We start from the raw sequence: 17,615 nt of genomic DNA on the forward strand, positions 1-17,615 counted from the left end.
GTCCACAGACTCCAAATACTTAAATAAAGCAGCCCTCCGAGTGGGGCTCTTCAAACTTCTCACATTAAGTGAGGCATATTTTAAAGATGCCATCTAATAGATGATTTTATCAGCTGGAGCTCGAACTTTCGGATATAAAGCCCAATAGTGACTCTGGACTTACAAAATCCTCAATATTGAAAGGATCAGACGCTGACATTAGTGGTATTAGAGGCCTTGACATTAACTGACATGTATCAATTTCTTCTGCACTCATCTTTGAGGGTCTTTTAACTCCCAGGGGTTGCTCCTCCCCGTCTTTTTTGCCTTTCTTGCGTTTTGTTTCCCTTGAGGCGACTTCCATGGCTTCCTCACTTGATCTGGGCTTTCCATCAGCTACAGCCTCAGCAGGGAGTGCCCTCCCCACCTCAGCTGCAGCAGCAGAGTGCCCCACAAGCTCCACCCCAGTCTTGATTTTCACTGTTGGCTTCTCTGCAAGTAGTTTTGGCTGCTCAGGTTGATTACTCCCCCCTGGGTCCGCAGCAGGGAGCCCAACCTGGACAGCGCCACTCCTTCCAGCCACTCGATCAGCCCAAGATCTGGACGTACGCATACTGCAGTCCTTAAAGGCATGACCTTCTTCTCCACAAACATTGCAGACCATTGTGCTGCAGTCCTTAGACAGATGACCTTCTTTATTACAGCGACCACAAAAGACAGCCGGACTTTCACAACCATCTGCAGTGTGGCCAAATTTCTTACACTTCCTGCAAAACAGAGGCATCTCTGGGTAAAAGAGATATCCCTTGTCACGCCCAATGGAAAAGTTTGATGGTGGATGACGCAGTCCCCCAACACCACCTGGATCTCCAGCCAATTTAACAAAAAACTTGTGTTTGCCAGTCCACAAATCTTCCGAGTTCATGACCTTATGCGAATATTTTATGCTAATGCAGTATTTTCTCAGAAACAAAGCAATGTCCTCCACAGGCACAAAAGGGTTATACATACATACCACCAAAGGCACATCCCCACCAGAATAAAGAATGGTTACGGTCAGTCCATCGAGCTCCGGGTTCTCTTTGCAGGTCTTGAGTACCTCAAATAAATTTTGGCAGGCAGAAATAGAATCCAAGGTCAAAATGTAGGCTCCTTTCCTGGAATCCCTCAGGCAAACGATGGTCTCCTTCTTCACCAACAAGATCTTGTAAAGGATTTCTCTCACGAAGTAAGGTAACTGGAACCGATCCACCTTGCTCTCCTCCACTTCAAATCGAAAGGAAAAACGAATCCGCGCTTCGCCGGCTGAAATATAACGGATGATCACACCCATGATGATCGATCGCCTTTTCGGTCTTGTTCGTAGTCTTCCCCCTATAGCAGCAGGTGGCTTAAGACAGCAAGCTGCCGATGCCACAAGGCCGAAGGAAGAGCGTACTCCCAAGGTCCCCCTAGCTAAACCACTTGAGCTTAGCCAGAAGGCCGAGAAGCGATAACCCGAATGGGCCGGGCGTTGCCCGAGCCTGTCCCATACTGCTGTTCACCCCTTGCAGCGATTCAGCCTACTCCTAGGCAATTCCATGGGGCCCTGCAGGCTCACACACATTTACAGCTACTAAGCGGGAGGTGAATAAAGGCCGGAGAGGAAGCTACACAGGATTTGCTTCTTTTGCTTGCACCACAATGCAGTGCTGAAAGAGGAGGAATCTACATAAAAACGCCTTCTTGGCAACGCCCAAATGCCCTCCTGCCGTGCAAATACTGGCAGCAGCAGCAGCAGCAGTAAGTGCATGCCCACAGCCACCCCTTGTTCCTTCACAACTTGTATTAGCTTTAATCCAGTCCGGTGCTGCCTGCTGAGCAGCACTGACCAACACTGCCTGGGCCCAGGCTTTTATCTATCTCTGAGGCCCCATTATGATGTCAGAAAGCTGGCTCTGGAATCCTGAGGGCTCCACTATGACACGTGCAAAGTTCCGTCTGAACTTTATATAAGACGGTGAGGCTCAGTCAGTCACTCAGTGTTGCCTGAGAGGGCAACACTGCAACAGCCGGCCGCCAGGCTGTCTTTTTTTGCACAGCTAGTTGCCTCCAGGAGGCCACAAGAGGGAGACAAGGGACTGCAAAGTGGAAAATAGGCATCCACCAACTTTACAGACAACTTCTCCTTGCTCCTACAACCTCCATCCTTGCACAGTTTGTTATTCTTCTAGGTAACATAGTAACAAATCCAAATTGCTGCTCTCTTTGTAGGCAAGCAAGGCTTTGTTGCAACTGCAATTCTTACTTCTTCTTGAAATGTAGGGACGACAGTACATTCCATCACATCCATCTAGTGTACACAGGTAGGTCCATTGTGGCGGGCAGGCGAGCGGGCGGGCTGCTTTATTGGCTGTTTGCTGTTCCCCTACTCCACTCCACTATTTGACTGTTGTGCTGCATCAATCAATCAATCAATCAATCAATCAATCAATCAATCAATCAGTGGCTGGCTCAGGTGCAGCTCTTTAACTTACCTAAAAGGGAGGGCGGAGAGAAGACAAGGAAGGTGAATGAGCTGTTCCAATGTGAAATGCCGGAAACACAGACACACAGAGGACACAAAACAAGAGGTGGCAATCTATTCATTAATTGCATTTCATAAATGAGCTCATTATCACACATGACTGTACAAATGCATTGTCCAACAGGTGTTGAAATAATGGGATTAAAAGGGGAGATCCCATCAGAAAGACAAAAACAATAGCAAACACAAATAGCACTTTTGGAATCTGATTTTAGTAAACACATAAGGGAAGGGTGCACCGGTCCTGGAAATACTGCAATACCAGGTCAATGCGTGGAGTGGACAGAGCAAGCTCTATTTCCATCTACCTGTTCTAAAAATCCATTTAATATATGGTCCCCAGATAGGGGACGTATCAGATATTAAACTGATAAGAACAGATTTTTATTTTTTTTTTCTCTTTTCCACTCAGGTCTCAAGTCTAAAATCTTAAAACTCAAATCTTAAGACTTGGATCATCATAATGAAAAATGTATATATATTTATTTATTTATTTATTTTTTTTTTTTTTTTTTTTTTTTTTTTTTAATTTTCCTCTTTTAATATATTTATTGTACATACATATCCATTACACAAATACATCCATATCTGTTGCCATTTAAATCATGGCACCAAGCCTTTTTTTATCGCAAAAATAACAAGCATTTCTAAGTGTTCCTGCTTCAGGGTTTCACCATCCCATTCACTTTTAACCTCTTCCACCAACCAAGGTGGTATGCTAAATCTTTCCATAAAGCGGAAAAAATGTTTTGACAAATGTGATTCTATTCTTTCACGCAAATCCTCTATATCCGCCTTCTCCCGTAAAATCATAACCTCTCTCATTATCTTCTCTCTTTCTTCACTTTCTTCTTTAGATATTTTAGCTTTCTCAATTTTTCTTTTTTCAGCCATTTTTTCTTTCCCCATATCTATATCTTTAACACTTTCTCCTCCACTATTCTCCATTTTTTTCGTTACTGAAGCAACCTCTTCAACATTCGGTTTACTTTTCTCCATACTCGTTCCGCTCTCTTGTTGCACTCCTCTTCCATGTCTCTTTGGACATATCCTGAAGACATGCCCACCCTCTCCACACATGTTACAAATCTTTTCCTCTTTGCAGTCTTGGTAGCTGTGGCCTTCCTGCAAACATTTCGTACAGACAGTCTTTTGACATTCTGCTGTATTGTGCCCATATTTTTTACAGTTCCTGCAGAAGATGTCCATCCCAGAAAAGAACAAATCTCCAGTTGTGTTTCCAATTTTAAAGCGTGCCGGCGGGATCACCAATTTCCCAGAAGTTTTGTCAAGTTTCAGTGAACAAAGAAATCTCCACTTACCGGTCCAAAAGCCAAACTCATTCAGGACTTTGCCTTTCTCCACAACTTTCCCACAATACTTCCCTAGGAATATGCTAATGTCCTCCTCTTCAACATATGGAGAGTACATTTTAACAGTCACAAGCCGTTGCCACTCAGAGAAGTGTGGCACCAGTACAATACCTTCCAGTCTTGAATCTCCACGTGTCTCATTAAAAATTCCCAAAAACTTCAAGTAAGTATCTTCGTTAATGAACGTGACGTCGTAGACACCTCTCCGTGGATAATCCATTACAGCCAGTATATCCTCCTTGCTCAGCCGAAACAGTCCCAGCAACAAATCTTTGCTCAGGAAACGCAGGTCTTTCTTGGTCCTTTCCAGTTCCGTCACCATAAAACGAACAGCGTTCCTGGTCTTCATATAATCCGGTACGGTCTCCATTCTGACGTCTTTCAAGGTAAACCTTCAACACCGAGGTGTCAGGTGGGTGATCGCTCCTCGTTGCCCTGGACTAATCCTCCTCCCCAATAGCAGCAGAGGGGTGAAGTCTCTTGTAAAAGAGACGATCCCCCCAGGCCAAGGAAAAGGGTACCAGGGCACCTCCTGACCAAGAAACAAGGCAATACCCTAAAGCACTACACTTGATCTTAGCCAAAAGGCCGAGAAGCGATAACCCGAATGGGCCGGGCGTTGCCCGAGCCTGTCCCATACTGCTGTTCACCCCTTGCAGCGATTCAGCCTACTCCTAGGCAATTCCATGGGGCCCTGCAGGCTCACACACATTTACAGCTACTAAGCGGGAGGTGAATAAAGGCCGGAGAGGAAGCTACACAGGATTTGCTTCTTTTGCTTGCACCACAATGCAGTGCTGAAAGAGGAGGAATCTACATAAAAACGCCTTCTTGGCAACGCCCAAATGCCCTCCTGCCGTGCAAATACTGGCAGCAGCAGCAGCAGCAGTAAGTGCATGCCCACAGCCACCCCTTGTTCCTTCACAACTTGTATTAGCTTTAATCCAGTCCGGTGCTGCCTGCTGAGCAGCACTGACCAACACTGCCTGGGCCCAGGCTTTTATCTATCTCTGAGGCCCCATTATGATGTCAGAAAGCTGGCTCTGGAATCCTGAGGGCTCCACTATGACACGTGCAAAGTTCCGTCTGAACTTTATATAAGACGGTGAGGCTCAGTCAGTCACTCAGTGTTGCCTGAGAGGGCAACACTGCAACAGCCGGCCGCCAGGCTGTCTTTTTTTGCACAGCTAGTTGCCTCCAGGAGGCCACAAGAGGGAGACAAGGGACTGCAAAGTGGAAAATAGGCATCCACCAACTTTACAGACAACTTCTCCTTGCTCCTACAACCTCCATCCTTGCACAGTTTGTTATTCTTCTAGGTAACATAGTAACAAATCCAAATTGCTGCTCTCTTTGTAGGCAAGCAAGGCTTTGTTGCAACTGCAATTCTTACTTCTTCTTGAAATGTAGGGACGACAGTACATTCCATCACATCCATCTAGTGTACACAGGTAGGTCCATTGTGGCGGGCAGGCGAGCGGGCGGGCTGCTTTATTGGCTGTTTGCTGTTCCCCTACTCCACTCCACTATTTGACTGTTGTGCTGCATCAATCAATCAATCAATCAATCAATCAATCAATCAATCAGTGGCTGGCTCAGGTGCAGCTCTTTAACTTACCTAAAAGGGAGGGCGGAGAGAAGACAAGGAAGGTGAATGAGCTGTTCCAATGTGAAATGCCGGAAATACAGAAACACAGACGACACACAACAAGAGGTGGCAATCTATTCATTAATTGCATTTAATCAATGAGCTCATTATCACACATGACTGTACAAATGCATTGTCCAACAGGTGTTGAAATAATGGGATTAAAAGGGGAGATCCCATCAGAAAGACAAAAACAATAGCAAACACAAATAGCACTTTTGGAATCTGATTTTAGTAAACACATAAGGGAAGGGTGCACCGGTCCTGGAAATACTGCAATACCAGGTCAATGCGTGGAGTGGACAGAGCAAGCTCTATTTCCATCTCCCTGTTCTAAAAATCCATTTAATATATGGTCCCCAGATAGGGGACGTATCAGATATTAAACTGATTAGAACAGATTTTTTGAGTTGACTACCCCAACAAAGGAGGTAACCGTTTATTTAAAATTTTTGACAAAAAAGGATTTACAAATTTTTACATTTTTACAATAAATCAATAAATACACAGGGTTTACAACAATGGTATAATAATAAATACAAGTTATCAGATAAAATCACATAACTTATAAAAGGGCACTTGGTGGCATCAAATTATGGAACTCCATTCACTAAAAAACCATTTTCTACATAAAACAGGAGAGAGTTTTTTTATCTAAAAGAAAATACTTGTGCATCTCACTTAAACAAATGGCTAAAACATCATCCACAGTTAAAACGTCATGTTTAAATAAAAGAATGTTTCTGGCCGCCCACAGAGCTGCTTTGACGCAGTTAGTGATCTTCCATGCCATCATTTTTCGGGTCTGTGTTGGGCATTCCAGACATCCATAAAAAACGCCATCGCTAGTAAATCTCTGTAGTCCTGTAATCTTCTGTGCCAAGGGGAGGATTCTTGACCACACCAATTGTGCGTAGTAGCACTGCCAGAAAAGGTGGTAGACTGTCTCATCATCTCTGCAACCTCCCCTTGGACACGCAGCCGAGTTGGTCAGTCCCCTTCGATGCTGGAATGCCCGGCATGGAAGACACTCGTGGGCACAACTCCAGGCCAGATCTTTCTGAGGATTAAAAAGATAATTAATATTTACCATTCTCCATATTTGTTTGCACTTTTGTTCACTAAAATTACTAATGGGGGCTACTAAAACATTTTCTTTTATCTTTTTTAAAACACTTTTACTATTTTGCACGTCTTCAATTCTCTTGCCTTTCAAGTTAAAAAGGTTCACAATTTTCTCTAAAATCTTGTACTGGTCAGGGAGGTTAAAAGCATACGGGGAGCTTAAAACCGTGGAGAACCATCCGTTCCTCCTCATAAAATAACCGGTGTTAAAACGGATAAAATATGACCAGTAGTGATCCTTAAAAGCAGCGTTAAGACATGCAGTAAAAAATTTGATTAAAAGAAAGGTCTTTATGTCAGGGAAATCCTTACCACCCATTAGTTTTGGCATCATCACCTTCTCTCTCCTGAGTTTTTCCATTTTGGAGTTCCATAAAAATGTAAAACAAGCTTTATTTATTTTTTTTAATAAAATATCAGGGGGAGGGAAAACCATACTCAAATATAATAAAATCGGTAAAATCACCATTTTGGTAATTAAAACTTTTCCCTCCATAGTCAGCTTTCTCAAATTCCACATACAAATCTTTTTATTAACTTTTTGTGCCACCAAGTCCCAACTGTTAAAACCATTGTTTAACTCATTGAAGGAGACCCCTAAAATCTGCACAGTCTCTGACACAGGGACTGGAATGTCCTGTAAAATCATATTGCCAATGTTTAAAATGTTACTTTTATTAAAATTGACTTTAAAACCGGAGGAGCAACAAAACTTATAGATCTGTCTTAAAGTTGTTTGCAGTGATAGGGTGTCCCTACACAGTACCGCGACATCATCCATGTACCCCACTACCTTTGCCTCTAGTCCCCCCCCGCCCGGCAGGGGGACTCCACGTATCTGTTTGCTTTTCCTCAAGGTGCACAGTAGAGGCTCAATTGCACAAATAAAAAGTAGTGGGGACAAGGGACACCCCTGCTTCACTCCGGAATTTAAAAGGACATCCTGTGTTTTAAAACCTTTGACTAAAATCTTGCTAGTGCAGTTGTCATAAAAGGCCTTCAGAGACTGTATAAAACCTTCCGGTATACCCATTTTCTCTAAAACCTTAAAAAGATAAAAGTGTGACACTCTGTCAAAGGCTTTCTCGAAGTCGATTGTTAAAACTGCCATTTTGCCTTTCCTCTCCTTTGTGTCATTAATAACATCTTTTAAAAGGTTCAGGTTATCCCATATGCTCCTCCCGGGTATCCCACAGACCTGGTTGGAGTGAATTATTTTGTTTACGACTGCTTTTAATCTATTTGCACAAATTTTAGCCATTATCTTGTAGTCGCAATTTAGCAGTGTAATTGGTCTCCAGTTTTTAATGTCGGTTTTGTCCCCCTTTTTGTACAGCAGGGACACCTCACCTTTCTTCCAGGACCCCGGGAGGGCTTTTGTTCTAAAAACTTGTGTAAAAAGAGAGTGGAGATCCTCCTTTAAAACACCGTAAAATAGAACATAAAACTCTATGGGTATACCATCAGGACCAGGAACTTTACCTGTTTTAAAACTCTTGGTAGTTTCTAAAATTTCTTGTTCTGAAATCTCCTGTAATAAAAAGTTTTGGGAGACAGGATCTAAAACAGCATCAACCTCCTTCAATGAGTCATTCATAAAAGCATTGTCAATGTTTTTAACATTAAAAAGATCCGCATAAAACCCATGTACCTTTTTTAAAATATTTTGGGTATTTGTTTCACCTTCAATATTATCCAACAGGGTATGCTTATCATTGATTTTCTTAAAAAAATACCTGGAGCAGGTCTCGTTCTCCTCAAGATGTTTTACCTTACAGCGAAATATTATTTCCTTTCCCCTCTGCTCCAGGCACTGGGAGATCTCTTTTTTAATCTCAATGATCTCCTTATCCACCAGCATACCCTGTTCTCTGAATTTATATTGGGTCTGCAGACGGGTATTTAAATTTGCATAAAATTTGCATTTCTCTTTTGCTTTTCTCATCCCAATCTTAATAAAAAAATCTCTTATTTTAACTTTCATTTTTTCCCACCAGGTGACGATGGGCATATTGGGATGTCTTACCCGTCTGCAGCCTTTGTAAAAGGTAATAAAATCAGCTAAAATTTGCGGATCTTCTAAAAGGGATACGTTTAATTTCCAGGCTTTTTTCGGAGTTCTTCTTTCGTTATCACATTTCACTTTAAAATACAATAACTTATGGTCAGAAAAGACGTTTGGGTTAATATCACATTTAAAAGGCAGTATTTGGTAAGAGCAGAAGATAAAATCAATCCTGGAGCTGCAGGTCACGTTGCTCCAGGTAACGCCGGCCTCTTCACATAAATCCCTGTTACATTTTTTAAAAACATCGGTGAGTTTAAAATCAGTAACAATATCTTTTAAAATTGACGAGGTCTTGTCGTAGTTCCTGCTTACTGAATTAGAGAACCGGCGTTCCCCCTTTAAAATACAATTAAAATCACCCGCTAAAACAAGTGGTTCTGAATCATTAATAAAAAGGGGTAAAATCTCTAGCATTCTAGCTCTTTCATTTCTCTCAGGAGAACCATAAAAGTTTAAAAACTGCCATTTAATACCGTCTATAAAAGCTTTGACCATTAAAATTCTGCCTGGTAAAATTTCATAAAAACTGTCAATTAAAACGTTCCCTTTAAATAAAATGGCGACACCTGCGGCTTTAGATTCGTTAGACCCGGACCACACCGAAGGTCCGAGTCTCCAATCTCTTTCATATTTTTTATAGTCCATGCGATGTGGGATGCAGCATTCCTGTAGGAAAAAAACTGACGCGGTAAGAATAGAGAAATAATCAAACAGGGCAGCTCTTCTTGTCTTAGAATGCACGCTTCTTACATTTAAGGAAAGACCACATAACTCAGCCATGAGGAAAAGGGAGAGAGACAGTCTTTATAATCTTACCCGAGGTGGCCTCAGCAGTCCTCCGCGTCGCCAGAGACCCCACTTGCACTCTCATAGCCTTCAATTTTGGAGTCCACGGAAAATATGGAGAAGGTAGGAGAGGAACTCCCATCACTTAGCTGACCCCCCGCCATACCTGAGGCACTAATCATAAATGGATCCCATATGGACTCCACGGGCAACATTTCATCTGCTGGAGCTTTTTTGGCAGCGACCTCCCCTTCGATAGGGGCAGGAATTGCGCTCCCTGACGTCTCTGGGACCTCCGTCACCTCGGAGGCAGCTGTCCGTGTATCCCCCAACTGGCTAGAAGGGGGTGGACCTTTAGTTGTCACTTTTGGGGGCACGTCCAGTGGTTTCCCTGCCTTCGCCAATGCAGGTACTTCCATCGGCACCCCCGCTGCCACCTCCGAGTACGCCCTACGTCGCTTGTGTGTCGCTGCCGCTCCGCCCGGGTCCTCTGCCTCAGGTACAGGCTGACCCAGCATCTCTTGCGGACCAGTAGGATCAGCTTCATCCGAACTACCCGTCTCCCCAGTTTCCTGGGGGGGCTTTTTCGTCCGCTGATCACTGGATCGACGCTTGTTCCGTCTCTGCTCTTTTGGGTCACCTGTTTGGGGGGGTCTGCTAGAGGTATCCATCTCATCCTGGCCTTCTCCTTGGGGTTCCTCTCCTTCTGGGGGTACGATCTGGCCTGCTGGCTGCTCGGGACGCCTCGGCCGGACCTCGGGTTGTTCCGATCTGTGGGGACAAAATGCAAAAAGGTGACCAACTCGGCTGCAATATCGACACCTTTTCCCCAGAGGGCAAGTTTTGGCCTCGTGCTCAGAGCTGCCACAGTTCCTACAGGTGCTCTCGCAGGACTCATTGGTGTGACCGTACTTTTGGCATTTCCTACAGAATGGAGGCATCCCTGAAAAATAAAAGTCTCCTGCCATATCTCCTAATTTAAAACGTGCTGGCGGCAGCATTATCCCTCCTGTAAAATTGGCATCTCTGTAGCATGTCACTAGAAATCTCCATTTAGAGGTCCAGACCCCAACCTCATTCATGACTTTGCCAATACACTTTACCGTTTTAAAATAGGGGGATAAAAAGGACATCACATCTTTTACGTCAGCAAATGGGCAGTACATCTTAATAACAATCATTTTTGTGATGTCCAAAACATGCTCGTAAAAATCCACTCCGTCCAGTCTCGGGTCCTTTTTTACTGCATATGCCGCCAGCAGATCTTGGAATACTCCATTCTGTATAAATGTGATGTCATAGGTTCTTCTTCTTGGGTAGTCCTGCACTGCCAAAATCTCCCTCTTTTGGACATTGAAAATGCCAACAAGCACGGTCTCCACCACGAATTTCAAGCCGCAAGTCGTCGCCTTCTCCTCCGAAAGAATAACTCGTACGGTATTCTTAATCCGGGCATACGCCGGTATGTCACCTGGATTTTCATCCATAGTGAATCTTTTGGAATAGTCACGCCACCCGTTGGTGACGTAACGTCTACGCAGCCTCCCCTTTTCGGCCGAAGCCTACACGGGGGTATGTGGATCGCAACTCGTTGCTCAGGACTAAGCCTCTCTCCCAAATAGCAGCACGGGGGTGAAGTCCAGGCGAACCTGGAAGATCCGCCGAGGCCGAGAGAGAGGGTACCTGAGCACCTCCTAACCAAGACCAGGCAGCACTGACTACAAGTAATCAGAACTACACTTGATCTCAGCCAGAAGGCCGAGAAGCGATAACCCGAATGGGCCGGGCGTTGCCCGAGCCTGTCCCATACTGCTGTTCACCCCTTGCAGCGATTCAGCCTACTCCTAGGCAATTCCATGGGGCCCTGCAGGCTCACACACATTTACAGCTACTAAGCGGGAGGTGAATAAAGGCCGGAGAGGAAGCTACACAGGATTTGCTTCTTTTGCTTGCACCACAATGCAGTGCTGAAAGAGGAGGAATCTACATAAAAACGCCTTCTTGGCAACGCCCAAATGCCCTCCTGCCGTGCAAATACTGGCAGCAGCAGCAGCAGCAGTAAGTGCATGGCCACAGCCACCCCTTGTTCCTTCACAACTTGTATTAGCTTTAATCCAGTCCGGTGCTGCCTGCTGAGCAGCACTGACCAACACTGCCTGGGCCCAGGCTTTTATCTATCTCTGAGGCCCCATTATGATGTCAGAAAGCTGGCTCTGGAATCCTGAGGGCTCCACTATGACACGTGCAAAGTTCCGTCTGAACTTTATATAAGACGGTGAGGCTCAGTCAGTCACTCAGTGTTGCCTAAGAGGGCAACACTGCAACAGCCGGCCGCCAGGCTGTCTTTTTTTGCACAGCTAGTTGCCTCCAGGAGGCCACAAGAGGGAGACAAGGGACTGCAAAGTGGAAAATAGGCATCCACCAACTTTACAGACAACTTCTCCTTGCTCCTACAACCTCCATCCTTGCACAGTTTGTTATTCTTCTAGGTAACATAGTAACAAATCCAAATTGCTGCTCTCTTTGTAGGCAAGCAAGGCTTTGTTGCAACTGCAATTCTTACTTCTTCTTGAAATGTAGGGACGACAGTACATTCCATCACATCCATCTAGTGTACACAGGTAGGTCCATTGTGGCGGGCGGGCGGGCGGGCTGCTTTATTGGCTGTTTGCTGTTCCCCTACTCCACTCCACTATTTGACTGTGGTGCTGCATCAATCAATCAATCAATCAATCAATCAATCAATCAATCAATCAATCAATCAATCAATCAGTGGCTGGCTCAGGTGCAGCTCTTTAACTTACCTAAAAGGGAGGGCGGAGAGAAGACAAGGAATGTGAATGAGCTGTTCCAATGTGAAATGCCGGAAATACAGAAACACAGACGACACACAACAAGAGGTGGCAATCTATTCATTAATTGCATTTAATCAATGAGCTCATTATCACACATGACTGTACAAATGCATTGTCCAACAGGTGTTGAAATAATGGGATTAAAAGGGGAGATCCCTTCAGAAAGACAAAAACAATAGCAAACACAAATAGCACTTTTGGAATCTGATTTTAGTAAACACATAAGGGAAGGGTGCACCGGTCCTGGAAATACTGCAATACCAGGTCAATGCGTGGAGTGGACAGAGCAAGCTCTATTTCCATCTCCCTGTTCTAAAAATCCATTTAATATATGGTCCCCAGATAGGGGACGTATCAGATATTAAACTGATAAGAACAGATTTTTACATTTTAATTTTTTTAGTTCTTATTCAGCTATTTCTTATAAAATCTGCGAAACAGAAAAAAGCTTCAGTTCAAACATCTTCCAACAGGACGTTCCAACTTCTTAAATTCCACCAGCTTGAGGCTTTTGGACCCACTCTCTTCCTGTCCAACAAATAGAAGACGTAAATTTCACTTAGGGCCAGCTTTATACAGTCTTTCTCGGAAATGGTGTCTCTTCTGAACAGTAAGATGTTGCGCACCTTCCATAGGGCATTTTTTAAACAGTTCAAGATAATCCACAACACTCTCTTCTTCTCTCCCACAGGATGCTTGAAGTCTCCATACAGCACCACTTCATGGTTCAGGAACCTTAATTCACAGGTAAATTTCAGTAGAATGCCAACAGTTTTCCATACCTTCTGAGCATAGGCACAGTTCCACATTAAGTGCATGACGCTTTCTTCTCCAGGACACCCAGCTCTTGGGCATCCTGGAGTGGAGACGAGCCCTCTTCTATACTGAAATGCCCTGGTAGGGAGACTTTCGTGTAGAATCACCCAAGACAAGTCTTTAAGAACATTGGATAGGTAAGGAGCATTGGTGTTTCTCCATAGCTCCATAGACTTTGATGTAGTGAAGTTACTCACATTTGTTGTCTCTTGGTGACTGTCCAGCAACATTCTCAGCTTTCTGGCATTCTTAAGATGTTCCTGTTCCATACCTTCCAGTTGGTAGACACGGATGGTTCTTTCCAAACATACATACTGCACAGGTGGTAGCAGCAGGGTAGGCTTTGTAAGGGGCAGCTCTATCCACTTTCTCTTTCTGAACACGTGTCCAGCAGCATACCTTAGAAAATAGGCCCAGGTTTTATTCGTCTTGATGTTCTTGAAACACAAGGAGAAATACTGCAGATATAGAAAGCGTTTAAAGAAGATAATCTCCTTTCCTCCATTCTTCTTCTGCTTGTACATTATCTCTCGTCTAACTTTCTCCATTTTTGAATTCCAGATGAAATGGAAACATATCCTTTGGAGTTCCTTAAGACGATTTTCGCTTGGTAGAAAAACCTGGCTCAAGTACAACAGCAGAGGTAGTACTAGTGCCTTGATGACCAAGTTCTTCCCTTCAATTGTTAGCTGTCTGAGTTTCCAAAACTCAATCTTCTTCTTCACCTTTTCACTTATCAGCTCCCAGCTTTCTTTTCCATCATTCTGGGGCGTGAATATGACACCAAGAATTTTGATTCTGTCGCACTGGGTATTGACCTCAGGTAAGTCGAAATCCCTCCATTCCTTCAGTGTGAAGCAGTCGCACTTATTCTTATTCAATCTGAATCCTGATGCTTGACAGAAGAAGTCTGTTAGCAGTAGCGCCCTCCTCACAGATTGTTTATTGGAGCATAGAATATTGACATCGTCCATATAGGCACTTACTTTCACTGACTGCCCACCTCCTCCTGGAATCGGCACCCCTCTAATGATCTCATCTTTCCTCAACAGCGTGAGCAGGGGTTCGAGGACACAGATGAAGAGGATGGGCGACAGGGGGCATCCTTGTTTTACCCCAGACATCAGATCCACTTTTCCAGACAAGAAGCCATTAATGGTAACTTGGCTATAGGATTCTTTGTACAGTAATGCGACTTGTTTGATCACTGTCTCAGGAAAATTCATTTTCTTCAGCACAAGCCACAGGAACTCGTGCGAGACTCGGTCATAGGCCTTCTGAAAGTCCAGTGACAACACGGCCAAATCTTGCTTTCTGTCTTTGGAGTACCAGATGCAGTCCCTGATGGTATTTAGGTTATCTGCAATACTTCTACCCGGTACCCCACAAACTTGGTCTTGGTGGATGACCTTGTCGATGTGTTTCTTAATTCTATTAACCAAGATTTTGGATAACACCTTGTAATCGACATTGAGGAGGGTTATTGGCCTCCAATTTTCAAGACTGGTCTTGTCTCCTTTCTTGAACAGCAAAGTAACTATTCCTCTCCTCCATGACTCAGGTAACAGCTCGCTCTTCATTGCTGCTTTGAAGATCTCCAGCAGGTCTTCCTTCAGAGTGTTCCAGAATGTTGAAAAGAACTCCACTGATAGACCATCTGATCCTGGAGCCTTCCCTCTTGCGAAACTCTTGATTACACTCAGGAGTTCTCCCAAGGTAAGTTCCTTGCATAGGTCTTCTTTCTCAGCTTGGCCAAGCTTAAGTTCTAGCGCTTCTAGGGCGTGTGAGACAAAAGACATATCTATCTTCTTTTTGTCAAAGAGAGACTGATAGAATTTCTTGGCCTCTTGAAGCATACCTTCTTTGCTGGTTTGACCAGCGATATTGGTCATGATATTTTTCTGTTCCATACTTTTCTTGAAAAAGAAGCGTGAACATTTCTCGTTATTTTCCAACTGTTGCACTTTAGTATTAAAGATCACTTCTTGTCCTTTTTGATGGATGACCTCTTTAATTTCTTTCTTAATTTTTCCCACCAGGTCAGCGATATCAACACCAGCGTTCTTCAAACTCAGGTAAGTCTGTAATTTTGTGTTGAGTCTCTTGTACCACCTTTTCTTCTCTCGGGCTCTTTTAATCCCATAATCTAAGAAGAAGTTCTTGATCTTCTCTTTAGTATTGTCCCACCATTCTAGGATTGATGGAAATTTTCCTTTAGCAGTTGCCCATTTTTTATAGGCTACAATGAATTCCTCCTGCATCACTTTGTCTTCCAGAAAGCTGGTATTTAATCTCCATACTCCTCTTCCTCTTTCATTTGCAGGGATATGAATAGTTGCACTGAGCATTTTATGGTCAGAGAAGATATTGTCTTCAATCTTAATATCCACTGGCTTCATATTTTTGGATGTGAGTACATAATCCAGTCTGGACTTGACTGTAACGTTCTCCCAGGTATAACCTGGTTCAGACCTCTTCAGACTCCTCCATACATCAGACAATTCAAAATCGCAAATGAAATTTTTCCACTGTTGTACGGTTTTATCTACTCTTCTTGCAGCACCTCCAGTTCGATCTTCACTTTCGAGTGCACAATTGAGATCACCTGCTACTACAAGCGATGTTGAGCCGGCAATAAATGGCTGGATATCTTCAATCAATTCTGACCTTTCATTAGTATCAGGTGAGGCATACACATTGAGGAGTTTCACTTCACTCCCATTATAGTCAATAATAACTAAAAGCGCCCTCCCGGGGATAAGTTCAACAAAGGAAATAATTCGGCAATTCTGCCCTTTCAATAAAACGCCTACTCCTGTTGACTTATTTGAATTTTCGCCTGACCAAACCGATTGTCCGTGAGGCCAACTGTCTCTCAGCTCTTTATAGTCCATACTGTGATCTATATCACATTCTTGCAGAAAAACAATATCAAAGTTCAATGTGCTCAAAAACGAAAAAAAGGCAGCCCTTCTGGCAGAGCTCCTCACACTCCTCACATTCAGCGAGAGCAACGTCAGACAGGACATCATTCAGACTTCATGATGACCCATCAGAATCAGAAAGTTCAGGAAGTATATCCCCCAGGCTTGGAGTTGCGAACTCCTGGATATCCATGGTGGGCTGGATAGGTTGGGACATTTCAATTGCCGATACTGGCTGCGGTGTCTCCATTGCCAGCACTGGCTGTACGTCTTTTAATTTTGCCTTCATAGCCTTTTTCGACTTGACACTACTAGACTCAGCCGACTCAACCTTTTTCCTTTTTCTTTTCTCCTCCAGCTCCATCACTTCACCCCAGTCATCCTCTTGGCCATCAGGAAGACTGGGAGAGCGGACATCAGTCACACGAGAACCGCTAGATGGCAGACCCTCGGCCTCGGATGGGACATCGGACTCTGTAACTGCTACAGGACCGGCCACCATTACGGAAGGACTCAGGATAATGGATAGGTTCTTTTTTCCCTCTGATACTGGGGCCACCTTCCGTATGAGGCCAGCAACAGATGGCCCAGCAGCAGGCTCCTTGGATAGAATAGTCAGTCCAGGTTGTTGTTGAGCTGACGCTGCAACCTGCGCCCAAGTCTTTACCCTATCTGGGCAATCTTTGAATGTGTGTCTCTTCCCACCACACAGATTACATGTGATCTCCTCCTGACACTCGTCTCTATTGTGGCCAAGCTTCCCACAGTGACTGCAGAAGCGTGTGTCAGCCGCCTCTGCTTTACATCCATCTGGCTTGTGCCCAAACTTCCTACATTTCCTACAATAGGAGGGCATATTGTTGTAGAACAGATAGCCTCTGTCACGGCCAATGGTGAAATTGGAAGGCGGGTGGTGAACTCCCCCAATCCCATCTGGGTCTGCTCCAAACTTCACCAAAAATTTGTATTTGCCTGTCCATAGGCCAACTTCGTCCATCACCTTCTGGCCATTTTTAATGTCCGTACAATACCGCAGCAGGAACCGAGCAATATTGTCCATGGTGACATACGGATTGTACATGAAGACAGTCACATACGCTTCACCATAGGAGTAGAGCAACGTGAATTTAAGTCCCTCCAGCTCTGGACTCCCCTCTTTCAATTTCAGAGTCTGGTAGAAGTTCTGGCAGGCAGCTGTTGTCTCCAAGACCAGGATGTAATAGTCTTTTGCCGGATGTTGTAGGCAGAGAATGTCATTCTTTTCCACCAGAAGAAGTCCAAACAGGATCTCTGTAGCCAGATGTTTCAAACCGAACTCCTCCCGATAATTTTCTCCAATATCAATTCGGATGCCGTTCTTCACAAAATTTTGTCCACGCTCCAGGAATCGGATTCGGCCATAAGAAGCCATATTATCTGTATCCCTGTCTGGGAACTCAGTCGATCGCCTTCTTGTTCTCCGTGGTCTTCCCCTT

General features: G+C 44.2%; 1 protein-coding gene, 1 long non-coding RNA gene, 2 other non-coding genes and 2 pseudogenes across 4 annotated transcripts in view; 1 reads left to right on the forward strand and 5 right to left on the reverse strand.

Moving 5' to 3' along the window:
• Window positions 1-2,773: 2,773 nt before the first annotated feature.
• On the reverse strand, window positions 2,774-2,977 carry LOC142654332 (U2 spliceosomal RNA; annotated as a pseudogene).
• Window positions 2,978-4,376: 1,399 nt separating this feature from the next.
• On the reverse strand, window positions 4,377-4,518 carry LOC142654587 (U2 spliceosomal RNA; annotated as a pseudogene).
• A 1,296-nt stretch (window positions 4,519-5,814) lies between these two features.
• Window positions 5,815-6,001, reverse strand: LOC142654131 (U2 spliceosomal RNA). Its single transcript, XR_012848888.1, has one exon. It is a non-coding gene; the product is annotated as a U2 spliceosomal RNA (small nuclear RNA).
• Window positions 6,002-12,627: 6,626 nt separating this feature from the next.
• Window positions 12,628-12,818, reverse strand: LOC142653852 (U2 spliceosomal RNA). The gene has a single exon (XR_012848706.1). It is a non-coding gene; the product is annotated as a U2 spliceosomal RNA (small nuclear RNA).
• Window positions 12,819-13,782: 964 nt separating this feature from the next.
• On the forward strand, window positions 13,783-14,373 carry LOC142652842 (uncharacterized). The gene is made up of 3 exons (XR_012847945.1): window positions 13,783-13,859; window positions 13,957-14,039; window positions 14,269-14,373. It is a non-coding gene; the product is annotated as an uncharacterized LOC142652842 (long non-coding RNA).
• Window positions 14,374-16,255: 1,882 nt separating this feature from the next.
• The window catches only part of LOC142652550 (uncharacterized), a 38,851-nt gene continuing 37,491 nt past the window's right edge, over window positions 16,256-17,615 (reverse strand). Inside the window, exon 3 of the mRNA XM_075828196.1 lies at window positions 16,256-16,432. Coding sequence (XP_075684311.1) covers window positions 16,256-16,432 — 177 coding nt within the window. The remainder of the gene's footprint in view (window positions 16,433-17,615) is intronic.

The sequence above is a fragment of the Rhinoderma darwinii genome, chromosome 5, assembly GCF_050947455.1.
Source record: "Rhinoderma darwinii isolate aRhiDar2 chromosome 5, aRhiDar2.hap1, whole genome shotgun sequence".
Lineage (NCBI taxonomy): Eukaryota > Metazoa > Chordata > Amphibia > Anura > Rhinodermatidae > Rhinoderma > Rhinoderma darwinii.